The sequence below is a fragment of the Pocillopora verrucosa genome, chromosome 5 (genome assembly GCF_036669915.1).
Source record: "Pocillopora verrucosa isolate sample1 chromosome 5, ASM3666991v2, whole genome shotgun sequence".
NCBI classification, from domain to species: Eukaryota; Metazoa; Cnidaria; class Anthozoa; order Scleractinia; family Pocilloporidae; genus Pocillopora; species Pocillopora verrucosa.
In genome coordinates, this window is record NC_089316.1 from 10,580,920 (window position 1) to 10,593,325 (window position 12,406).

Below are 12,406 nucleotides of genomic sequence, written 5' to 3' on the forward strand. Positions count from 1 at the left end.
ACAAGCTCTAGTTTCGGCAAAGGAAACAGGGCTGTTTTTCCACCAAGTTTGGAACCGATTTAGTGGCTTCAATGGCTCCTAATTTTGCACTATAAATGAAGTTTAGCATGTGAACAAATCAGTTCGATCTGGAAGAACATTCCTGTGAACCCGCGAAGTGGGGTGATTTTGGACAATTTATGCTACCTTTGGACAGTTATTAAGAAAATGTATGGCGGAGTGCGAGGATTTCTACGTCCAACAAAAATTGCTTCGGGAACCGCTTTAACACACGCAAATGCACATAGAGCACGCAGCGAAAGGTTGTACATATAATCCACTTTATTTTGCGATCTGGAAGAACTTGTCTCCTCTGGCGGTTGTAACACAGGAGCCGGCAATTATTAAAAGAAGGTTAGCTGAAAGTACACTGTTTTCCTTGTAGTGATTTTGCGACTCGTTTGTAACCTAAGACCGAGTTCGACATCGATGCGTGTGCGTGGCGGCCATGCCGTCACGGATTTCTGGCCATGCGAACACTGTTGATAAGTTTGAGAAGCCCAAGAGCACAGCCAAGAGGATTCAGGCTCAGGATACGCGAGACTGGGGGCACATGTTTTGCTCTAAAGAGCATGCTCAGTAGACGACGTCATCGTTTTCAAATCGTTTTTGCGTTTACGTGTGGACACCAAAAACGATTCACAAACGGCAACGTGCGGACGCGAATAAATTTGAAAACGGATAAATATTTATCCGTTTTCAAATTTATCCGGATACGTGTGGACGGGACCTAAGTTGGCGATTTTACGTTTTAGATCTGTATGGGATGGCTAAGAAATTTACAAATATTTAAAACGCACGTGTTCTGCTATTGTTCTGCTGATTAGATCTTTTTTTTTTTTTTTTTGCAACGATCTCATTGCCTTCGCCGTCGTGGTTTTCTTAAAGTCCCTAGTTATAAGTTGTAAATGCAGATTGTCTCTGGGAGGTCGCATGTCATTTCTTATGAAAGATAGTATTTTGAAAAAACAGTGATTTCTGAAAGTCATCCTTGTTAAGTGTATGGTCATGATTTGGCAAATGAATTCTTTTTGCTTTAGCATTTGGAAGCTGGAAGCCCTAAATCAACAAAATATTGAATTAGAATTACCCAAAATACCATATTCTGTGCTTATTTATTTTAATATTAACAAAATGGATCCGTAAATTTCACCCATTTGGCAAATATGATTCAAAAGGGATTCGAAGCTTTGTTCCCATGATATGAAGTACATAAGAAACCATTATTTTCCTCTGTGCTCTTATGGAACGTTAGCTTTTCCAAATTCGCAAAGGCTATTCATTTATTTCTCTCAACATTAAGGCGACAATTAAAACCCGCCCATGTGGCAAACTGTTTCAGTAGAAAACAATCACTCTTTGACTGGAAGATTTATAGCATAATAACGATTTGGTTTCCTGTGACGCAGACATGTCGTCAATGGTGAAATCCTTGGCGTATCCCTGCTTCTGGAAGATGTTCTTCAAAACGGCCTTCCCGAATTATTTTCACAACAACCAGACGATTCGGCAGCCTCCGGCTCCACAGGGCAGCGTTCTAGACCGAGCACGAGCACTTCCCGAAGACCTCCGAGCCGTCATGGCGACAAGCAAGACAGTAATGAAGATGAAGGTGGCAAAACCTCTGTTCCTGTAGAGACTGGTCCCTATGGAGACATCCCCAAGGGAGTGGTATCATTCAGCACCAATCCCCAAGCAGCCGTGAAACTGATAAATTTGTTTCTGTTGGTGTGTTCCCGTTTGGAACTTCTAAAAACTGACTGGGGATGTCGGAAGCTTGGAGTCAACGAGATAGCGACTTCTAGGCTCTACAGAACCATGTGGTAAGCCATCTATATCTGTTTATTTCCTTTCACTAAAACGTGTTTCAGACCAACTGATGTTAATGCGTTGTAAATATTTATGTATGTTTGTATGTATGTGGGTGCACTGAATTGACCGCTCCCCTAATGAAGCTTTTAGGGCTGATTCGAATTGAGTAGTGAATACTGTTTAAAATCCCAACTTGCAAGAGGCAGGCAAGTTGACTACACACAAAATGCAGCAAAGGAGTTGAACTCGGGAGAACCAAGAACAAATTCAGTGCGTAGCGGTGTGGAGGGTATTGGACCCGGGACCACTAGATTACATGTTCAGTGTCCTAGCAACTCGGCCACACTTCCTCCTGTGTTCCAGTCGCTCAGTGAAAAAAGCGGCTTCTATATGTTGCGTAATAGTTAACTGCTATGCCTCCTGCCTCTAAAACCGCAGTAAACTTGAGAAGTTTTGTTACTGGTGTTATACGGCCCTATTGCGAACCTGAGCTAAATTGGCGTTTCTCGTCATTTTTCAGCAAAGTGTATAAGATCGAAATCCTGCAGCCAGTGTACCAACAAGTTGCTGTTAAAATGGGCCAGGTAGGATTAGAAATATTAGTCTACAAATATTGACCCTAAACCTAACAAAGAAGGAAGACGTTATCGTCTGTTGCCACAAATGAGTGCATTGTTTATCTTTTTTTCTATTGAATTGTTATCTCAACCTTCCACCAACAGGGCCAAGAGTACGCCGCCCTTGGTGCGTTGGTGAACGACGATGAACCTTTGTCCTCTCCCCCTGGTGCAACAGAGATGGAGCTGAAAGTCAAACAGGTTTGTCCTGATTTTTGTTGGAACTGATCTAGACTGCCTCATTCAATATGGTGAAACTTTATAACAAAAATTCCTTGAAGGTTACTCTAGGAATAACGGTTAACTGTTTGTCGCTATTATTGTGTTTTCTTTTTGGCCCGTTTTGCAGCTCATTCGTTTACTGGAGAACTTAGAGTGCACCATGATTTATGACGTCATCAGGAGGATATCCCGTGAGCACACGTTGGTCGTGTCTGAGAGAGGAAGAGATGACGCAACACTGCCGACTGATCTGTGGAAGAGACCGGTAAGTTAATAATTCCCTGTGTTCACCACTTGTCTTGGCTTAGAATATGTTCTACGCTTCTTTTAGTGGTTAGTTGTATGATTATGCTTAATGTTCTCTTTAAGTTGGGAAAACGGTAATGCTGTAGAGACAGTTAAACTAAAGTGGCTTATTGCCAAATTTATTTGTTATTTTATGTTACAGGTCATGAAAGAAAATTGCACCATCGCTAAGCCTCATCTGGTGGAGAATTTCATCCAGGATCTAATGTCAGAGCACACAGAGAAGGACGAAAGTGTTTCCTTTACAAGGGTATGAGGGTTTTTTTGTGTGTATAAACACTTTTAATCCATTAGGAGAGGGGTTGACGTTTTGGTAGGGAAGTGCTGGACTTCATCCTCCACCTTAAAAGGACTGGTCTACTGGGATGATCACCTTTTACAGCCCAACATCAATATAGATATTCTCCATACTCTTCTCTATACATTTTCTGAGGTAATAAAAGGAAAATTTGTTTAATGATCACGAGCTTCTTTAGTTGGTGATCAGTTCCTTTATTCTCGTGACCTTAATGTTTGATTCGATGTTGATAAGGTGAGGAGAAATTAGATGTTAGTCACTCCTAGGGGTAGAGGGGTTAAGGGTTAGTTTCCCTCCACTTTCTTTCCCAAGATAACCTTATAGTTTCGTCTCTTCTTTGAGAAGGAGGGAAACTACTTCTGAGTGATGTTGATTCTGACGGTGATGTGAAGAATTTTATCCTCCTGTTCATTCTCTCACGCTTCTCTTTTCAAACTCATTGTCGTCTCTTTGAACTCTACAACACCTTTTTATGAGGCCCTGCGTTTCTCCATTTTTGCTGGGATTAAGCTGTATAATTCAAATACTTGCTTACAATTTTTTTGTTTATGTTTGCTTTGTTTTTTTTTAAGGACCATTTGGACAAATGCTTAGTAAAGCTAGCCTCTGAGACAATGCTGAGGGAAAGGAACTGTTTCGAGAGGTAAAATCTTACGCTTTTAGACAGAGATGATTTAAGGAACTACAAACGAATGCCACGATAAGAGATTAACAGGAAATATGTTTTAAGCAGTTATTTGCTAATTTGGGACACTATAAATACAAAAACAATTAACGTAAATTGTAAAAAAAAATTATCAACGGGTGGAGGGCAAGCCAGGTGTTACCCGGCAGCAAAGTGGAGGATTTGACCACGCTTACTTCAGATTTCTAATCTAGTCCATCAGATAAACTACGTGCTCTGTCATATCCCTGACACTGAGCACTGAAAATAACGATTTGCCTGGAAGAGCCCTCCTATAAAGAGATAATCATTTTGTTTGTTCTTGTGTTCTTTAGACAGGAAGACATAGGATGTGATCAACTGTTTGATAGGTCTGATTAGTTGAGGTGAATCGACAGAAAACAACTAAATTTGGCAAGTTTGTTCATGTAGAATGCAGGTTAGAAAGGAGTCATTTTAGATTAGAGTTGGGTAGTTGTCAGGCGTACATCGTATTTTAAAATTTTGGAAGAGAAGAGTAGAAAATTTGGCAGTTTGGTAACTGGAAGTTAAGAGCAATATTTCAGACTTAGATCTGCGAAATGAATATGAAATTTTTTTAAATAGGTTAGGCAGTAACTTTGAAAACGTAAATTTCTCATCTTGAGATTATTAACCAAAATCTAACAACACGTTTGGTCAAGAATTCCGCAATTTAGTCGCCGCAAGGTAACGTCGTGATTGCCATAGATTTCCGAATTAATGCAGTTCTTTCAGCGACGCAGTCAATTCCTAGCAGAAAGTATCAAACTGCGAAACTTACCTTCAATTGAGTGTCAAAAGTACTCAAGGATGGCATTTTTTTCGCTTGTCTTTGCTCGGTGATTTGGTCAAGAAATTCGCGCCAAAGTTTTAACTTTTCTTTCGCAGAACTAAAAACAATGTACGGTGACTTGGTAACTCTCAGTTTCCTAACCTTGACCTGAGTTCTCCTTGCGCTCCTATTTGCAGTTTGTGATATTGACATCGTGATTACTTTAGAATCGGTTTTGAGGCACTCATTCGAAAAGCGCGCTCAACTTCGATTAATATTAAACAATCTTTGGTACGTTCATTTGGACTAACTTTCGCTTGTGCTTACTCCAGCTACGCCATGTACTATGAGAACCTCCTCCGTCATCAGCATCAGTTGTTGTACATGAAGGAGCAGGTAGGTTGAATATCAACATTTTAGGTCATCAGTTTTCTTTCACTTTACCAATTGCTAATCTTGCTATGATTTAAAAAAGAAGACAATATTCACATTGAAAATAGCTCAACCTTCAGAGAATTTATTAGAACAGATACATCTGGCGTGATGATATCTGAAAAAGAATCGTTAAAGTGTAGGATAGCAATCATGCTTTTACGTCACGACTTCATATATTCTGTATGGGTAGATATTTCGAAGGGTTTCTCAAGAATATCAAAGAAAAGAGTGCGGTTTGGCACAATAGAAAACCCATTCTACGTTTATAAAGAGCACTCGTATACCCTAAGAGATATGGACTTCAATTTGTTAGGCAGCACATTTAGCGTCTGACCAACAAGTTCCAATTACAAGAGCATCAGAGCGCGCGATCTGGAATCTGAAGGTCTGCGGTTCGATTCCTCGTGGGTGCTCGGAATTTTTTCCCTCGCCCTGTACTCGTAACAAGACGAGTGAAATCTATCGCTAAGTCCTATGTTAACCACGAGATTCCAGCTCAAAATTATCGAAACTGTGGTGGATTGCTGCGATAACAAGAGATAAGGTCTCTTACCAATTAATATCTTTAGCAAAATGTCGTTGAACAGAATGAATTTCGTTTTACACTCTGCAGGAGATAAAGCAGCATCAAGATACAATTGAAGCTAACAGCTCTGCTACCATCGTGGATGTTCACTGTCAATTAGCGGACCGAAGCCATGAACAACTGCTTGGTACGTATTCCTCGGGAAACAATCGGTATCCTTGGAACTTTGCCGGACTTTTGAAACAATCCGATACATAGAGTCTAAACCACTTATGTAAAGACGAGTAAATACAGTTTAGATTTTATGTCGTAAATTAATACATTCTTCAGTCGACGGTGAGGACTATCTGGAGATATGAGGATACGGAACAATTCGGGTATGAAAAAAAGTGTGCCGGCCAACTTCTTGAAGTAAAGTTGCAGCCATTTTTAACCAGTAGTTTGTTGGCCTGTTTGCCTCCGTGCTCGTTTGCTATTTTGGAAAGTATTTTTTAATGTTTGAACTTTTTATATTTCTCTCGACAGAGATCACTGCTCTCCGAGCGAAGATTGCAGAGATGAGAGAGTCCCTCATGAATCAGGTAAGAAAAAAATTTCGTTCCCCCATAGGTAGTAAATATCATCTCACTTATTCGAATCCTTCCGTACATTTTAGGAAAAGGAACTCCGAGAGCGAATCAAGAGCGACTTTGCATTTCTAGTTCAGGAACTATTTTCCAACTGCTTTTCGATGAAAAACAGTTTCGAGGAATTCAGGTAAGATAGTCATAATACTTTTGTTGAGATGAGCCATTCGAAACCAATCCTGATGAAAGGATTCATTGTGTTCAACGACTCACCCTTGTGACTAGGTAACCTAGCCTTTAGCAAACGTCGTTCTTGTGTTACAAATTCATTCGTAATTGGTGGCGAAGGGAAGGGCGACGGGGGAAGCTCCAGCTACAAATATAAAAATTAAGGGGGGAAGGGGGGGGGAGGTGGCACAGTTCCCCGCAGTTACGGTTAATTAATAAAATGTAACCTAAGAAAGTCAGAAATGTGATCATTGTAAAGAAATTGGTCTCGATTAACATAGATCTTGACGATTTTCATTTTCCAGTTTCCAAACACGGACTTCTGTGTTTGGCATGTTACATGATATAATTCTCGTTTCCATTCCTACCAGATTATTTCTACACGATGACGTTCATGAGGGACTGAGCGACGTGCGTCGTAAAGCCGTGGAAGACATGAAAAAACTTAGAGAGAAGTCTGGAACATTAAAAGGTCTTGTTCGGCTCTTAGACTCGTTTACTAACGCAAACACAATCGATTCTCTTTAGGTCAAGATTCGTTTTTCGCAAACCCGATATCAAGTCCAGGTTCCTTGGCGTGGATCTGAGTCTTTTAATAAATTTCCCGAGATATCTCAAACGTCATCGGGCCAGTTTGATTTCGGATATGCTCCTAGAGGGTTCGTTTTTCTTCTTAACATGAAAAAAAACACACCCGTATTCTTTACTGTTCGCATGCTACTACTCCAGAGTCTACATGCATACTGTAGCTTAATGAAGAGTATGCGTCTAGTTATCTACAAAGCGTACCACTGCCAAGGGGAAGCCTCGGATCGCACGGTTACCTAGCATCTTAGAAAATATACGTGAAGAATGTGCTATCTTTGTGGTACATTTGTATGGTATAGGAATAGTCTCCTATTTTAACCATATAGTGAATTGCGCTTACTCCTGGGTGAGGTGGAAGCATGAGAGCAAATATGTCTAGATGGCTGATTTCAACCAGTATTGGCACGAAAAATCCCTCTAAGGGAGTATTAATTTATCAGTGGAGGTGATAAGTAACATTCTTTCCTTATAACTCTACAGAGGAAAGCGAAGCTGCATCGAAACAAGTTTTAGCCAAGTCAGAACAAATCAGAAAATTCCAAGAAGAAAACAAATACCTTGGACAACTGGTGAGTACAAATGTACTTTTTTTTCATTTTTTTTTCCCACTTATTTCTTAGTCATTACTAATTCTAGCAAGAATACAGAAAGACAAAATGTAAATGACAATAACAAAAAGTATGTAAAAGCGTTTCTATAACAGAATAGCAAGTAATTACCGTCGAATACCAAAAGTAAGAGAAAAGAATAGAGAACATGTACTCTATGAGGTAAGTGGGGCGGTCCAGGTAGGATGCAGCTGTAAGGAGATGTTGGACAGTAAAGGTTCTGTTTTGTTCTAGAAACGTCCATGAATATATTTTTTTTCCTGTTCTTTATTTTAAATACACAACTTTTTTGACCAATCCGAAGCAGTTTTGGTAGAAGAGTATTGAACTTGTTCCTGTCTCTTGTTTTTTTTTCCAGTTCTTAAAGATAAAGACAATGAATAATTGGAAGCGAACACGTCTCTTTATCCGGTATCACGACTCGGTAAGAATTCCATTATCCTTTTTAGTTAATTAGCTAGCTCTAAGCCAAGTGTGCAGGATTTTTTTAAACTTCGCAGAAACTTGAATCTAGATGTGCTGATTGCAAGTCAGTGGTCAAAAGTTGGGGTGACTTTTCTTTTTTTTTAGTTAAAGCCGCGTGAAGCTAAAAAAAAAAAAGGTTGCTTCGTAGAAAATCTAGTTTTCCAAGGGTGACGTATTTATGAAAAAAAAAAAAAAGGAAAGAAAGAGAATTAATTGCAGCTTGTTGAGAAAGAATTTCCAAGGGAACAAGCAAATATGTGTGAGTGGTTTGATCTACTAAGGAATTGATGATTGAAAAAACGCGAAACTACCTTAGGGGGTACCGGAGAAGTCTCAAGGAAAAGTCTGCAAAATGTCGGGGGATGAATCTCTCATCCCCCGAAATCCACGTAATACTATTTGCCATACCCATCAGCTTGGTTTTGTTCGGCCAGGGATATTTTTACCAAAGACCGTTGTTGCTTTGCATGAAGACATTTACTTTGGTTCTAGTTTTTCGATTCTTCGCTGAAAATTACTCTTTTAGATTGACGTTGATGATTTGTCTTTTTGTTTTAAAGGTCGAGAGTTTACGAGATGAGGCAGACAAAGCCAAACGAGAGTGCTTAGGAGTTAAGAAGATCGCAGAAGAGAAAGAGATACTTTTTAAACAAGAACAGGCAGCTCTGAGAAAGGTGCTTAATCTAGTCTAAACGAGTACCGTACACAAGGAAACTGTCAGCAGTTACTTTAAAAATATATATTTTACCTTTTTTCTGGTGAATAATGTTTAGATCCAAGGTGAGACTTTGAATAAATCAAACAGCAATCGTCTTTGAAGACGAATTTGAATTTGAAGGTGAACAGCCCCTTGGCAGACTATTTCCATCATTATTACTATGTACTGTTTTTATTGTCATTATCATCATCAGTATTGATTTTTTTTTTTTGGTACAGGCTCTTTCAGAGGTGGAGCGAGAGTGCCAGAAACTGCGTAAAAAGCTACAATACGAGGTAGGAGTAGACAAGAATGGTTTGAACGAGTTTCTAGTTTTCGTACAAAAAAGAGATACAAAAAAATTGAAAAGAACTGTGCTTTAGCGTATAAATGAAGTCTTTTAGTCTCAGAAACATTAGCCAGTAACTCGACTTCGTAATTTTAGCTAGTTAGCCAGCAAAAATGTGATCATTTTGATAAGGCTAATCAGTGGCGAGGTGGTCTCATACTAATGCACATAATCCTCTTAACTTTCTTACTAAATACATAGCTGGTTGCGGCCTGAAAAAGGAATTAGGAATCATATTTTGGGAATTAAAATTATCACAATACTAAATCTCCTCAATTAGCTGTAACAACTTTAACTTTTGAGTTGACTTGATTTGATTTAAACTTGGATGGTGTTAAAGTGTTTGTATGTTTCGTGTTTTCAGCAAAAGACCAAGCTGCAAAAGATGCATGCTCAGATGCAAGAAGCGCACAGTATGAGACAACTGGAGCTCGCCAAGTCGACAAACATCGATAAACTAGTGAGTGTATTGATCATCCGATTTTAAAAGAATTATTCCATTTTATAAACAAAAGCTTGTCTCAAGTTTCGCGCAAAGCGTAACTAACGCAATTTTTATCATTACACTGAGTGAAGATATTCATAAGAGTTTTTCTTTTTTCATGTATATATAACTTATATTTGGACTCAATACGATTTCCATGCGAGTATTTCAACAGATTATTGGAATTCTCTTTCTGCTTCTAGATTGCAGATCTGGAAGAGAAGGAACTGCAGCTTCGTCTTCTTACTCGTAAGTTGGCTATCATATCATTGTCGACGGATTCATTTTATTTCCCTTCATTTCATTTCTTTTTCAATTAAAAATACTTCTCGAGTTTTTTTAATTATTGTTTTTGTTTTTGTTTTTGTTTTTGTTTTTGTTTGTTTTTTTCTCATAGAAAACTTGGATAGAGATCAGCGAAGAAATCTTTTCGCGCAAGAACAATCCAAGAAGGTATTTTGATTCTGAATGCCCTCCTAGTGGTCCAGGAGTGATGGCCCGTGGCAGTGATATTAATCACAACACTGACATAACAATTTTGGCAATTGCTTTGTCATCTTTTTCCCGAACATAATACGAGCGAAAATGAGGATGCACTGAACGCAAAAGAGGAAGCTGCAATCTGTCGGCGGCTTGCTGGAGTAAATAATGAGATAAAAATACAGTCACAATTTTACTCTATCTCCCCATTCTCCTGTCGTTATGAACCTCCTCCGGGTAACATGAGCCTGCTTCGACTGTGCTCAGTCTACACCAGCAAGAAAGTGCTATCATTATCGTTTTCATCATCGCCATTGTTATCGTCATCGTTAACATTATCATTTATTTTACCATTCATATTAATTTATTTATATACTTAACTTGCTTTTGATCGGCTACAACTTCGCGTTAATCTGAATGGCAAGCCAACTTTGGAAGTAAAGTCGTGTCTAATTGATGAAAATCGTGCCTTAACCTCATTAAATACGGGCCCATTGCTGTTTTAATGTTCGCAAATTACTAGTGCGCTCTTTTTTCATTTCGTGGAATACATATAATTTTTTTTTTCTCTCTCAGGCCCTAAAGCAAATGATGCAGCAATTGGACCATGAAAGAAACTTGAAACTTGACGCTTTTGAACGCGTTGAAGATCTACAGAGACAGGTTTGTTGTGTGTTTTTTTGTTTTCTTTATTGTATGACTTGGCATTGTAAACTGGTTGTTGTTTTTGCAGATCTCCATAACTCTTTTCCCTTCCTTTCAGATTTATGAATACGAGCAACATCTGACCAGCGGCTTTTCGAGGCCAGGCTCTGGAGCAGGTAAGCTTTATGGCACAAAAATTTTCGAGTTAAAAAAGAAGTCAGTGCTGCCAATGTTGTTGCTATTTTGATGACTCTCTCCATAACGAATCGTTAGCCCCCGTATTCTATATTTAACTGAAGTAAATGTCTTGATCAGTTTTTAAGCACATAAGTTAGACTTCCAAAATCGTTTTCAAAACCCTCGATGTCATCATTGAAAGTTTGGGGTTCAGCGCGTTACATAAAACGGTGCCATTTTCCTTCATGAATCTGATCCACTTTTTAATAAACGTACTTCAGTCTGTAAATTGGTTTCAACCCCTTGAACAAGATGTTATCAGTCTCCTTCCTTCTTGAAAGAGGCGAAGCGTCGCCAGAGAACAAAGATTCACGCAGCAAGAAACGAATTATCTGCGCATTTGTTCTGGCAATAGCTCTGGTGATATGAGTCACTCTTGTGCAAAACCAAAGACCACAGGATAATTCGGATAAAATTGAAAATTCTTGGTGCTGATATAGTAACTGCGCCAAAATCATCGAAAGAATCACTATCTTTGTCACTTTTACAGGTTCTAGATCTGCATCCCGCACAGACAAACGCCCCTTGTCCTCGTACCGGACGGTGCCGGACACCTACGCCGCGTCTCCGCTGTTTGTTCCATCTACCCGTCCTTCTAAGCCTGTCAATGTGGTACAGCCGGTAGCTGGAGGAGGTTTTTGGCCACCCCCTGTGGTATTTCCACAGAGACAAGCCACTACACCGGACCCTGGTGAGTTAAATATGGTCTCAGCAATATTTGATTTTTTTTTCTCTTTTTTTTTCATTTTTTCTTTTTTTTAACAGTTAAGTGAAGATGAGAAAAGCGATATTCTACCTCTAGTATATCCAGATGTGTCTTCTGAATTTATTAATTTTATCTAATTCACCATTTTTTTTTTTGATGTTACAGTGAGTAGTTCATATTCGCCGCCTCCCAAAATTCAAAGGCCAAAAACTGTAAGTACTTAATGAGCGATATTGTTTGCCCAAGTCATTTCGTCCTTCAGATTCGAGATGAATTATGATTCTAACTTCTCAGTGAAGGACATGTGTCACATAACTGCCTTGAGCTTGAAGGATGCCGCGAAATATTTGTTTCAAAAGGACAGTAAAAGATAACATCATCCAAAACAACAACAACAACATAAAAAGGGGCAATAGAAGCAGTTTTCAATTGACTGTCAGAAACCCTGACCAATCTTATCACAGCAGCCAATCATGTTAATGGATTACATCATTATTAGCCAATGAGCACTTCTAACAAAAACAAACTACCAAAAGCGCGGGAAAACGCGGGTGACCTCGATTGGTATGCGTTTTGCGTCCGATTGGTTGAGAGAATGGCGTGATTTTTTGGGACCAATCACAGAGAGGGGTAAAGCAAAA

General features: G+C 39.1%; 1 protein-coding gene across 2 annotated transcripts in view; it reads left to right on the forward strand.

The window, feature by feature from the left end:
- The window catches only part of LOC131780473 (uncharacterized), a 38,656-nt gene that overhangs the window by 25,016 nt on the left and 1,234 nt on the right, over nucleotides 1–12,406 (forward strand). For both annotated transcript variants that reach the window (XM_059097078.2, XM_059097079.2), the window contains 22 exons: nucleotides 1,449–1,862; nucleotides 2,372–2,435; nucleotides 2,574–2,669; nucleotides 2,818–2,955; nucleotides 3,139–3,246; nucleotides 3,867–3,937; nucleotides 5,084–5,147; nucleotides 5,800–5,899; nucleotides 6,238–6,293; nucleotides 6,368–6,468; nucleotides 6,878–6,978; nucleotides 7,575–7,663; nucleotides 8,061–8,126; nucleotides 8,728–8,841; nucleotides 9,104–9,160; nucleotides 9,578–9,673; nucleotides 9,901–9,946; nucleotides 10,095–10,150; nucleotides 10,754–10,840; nucleotides 10,941–10,998; nucleotides 11,550–11,750; nucleotides 11,931–11,977. In XM_059097078.2, coding sequence (XP_058953061.2) covers nucleotides 1,449–1,862; nucleotides 2,372–2,435; nucleotides 2,574–2,669; nucleotides 2,818–2,955; nucleotides 3,139–3,246; nucleotides 3,867–3,937; nucleotides 5,084–5,147; nucleotides 5,800–5,899; nucleotides 6,238–6,293; nucleotides 6,368–6,468; nucleotides 6,878–6,978; nucleotides 7,575–7,663; nucleotides 8,061–8,126; nucleotides 8,728–8,841; nucleotides 9,104–9,160; nucleotides 9,578–9,673; nucleotides 9,901–9,946; nucleotides 10,095–10,150; nucleotides 10,754–10,840; nucleotides 10,941–10,998; nucleotides 11,550–11,750; nucleotides 11,931–11,977 — 2,230 coding nt within the window. The remainder of the gene's footprint in view (nucleotides 1–1,448; nucleotides 1,863–2,371; nucleotides 2,436–2,573; nucleotides 2,670–2,817; nucleotides 2,956–3,138; nucleotides 3,247–3,866; nucleotides 3,938–5,083; nucleotides 5,148–5,799; nucleotides 5,900–6,237; nucleotides 6,294–6,367; nucleotides 6,469–6,877; nucleotides 6,979–7,574; nucleotides 7,664–8,060; nucleotides 8,127–8,727; nucleotides 8,842–9,103; nucleotides 9,161–9,577; nucleotides 9,674–9,900; nucleotides 9,947–10,094; nucleotides 10,151–10,753; nucleotides 10,841–10,940; nucleotides 10,999–11,549; nucleotides 11,751–11,930; nucleotides 11,978–12,406) is intronic.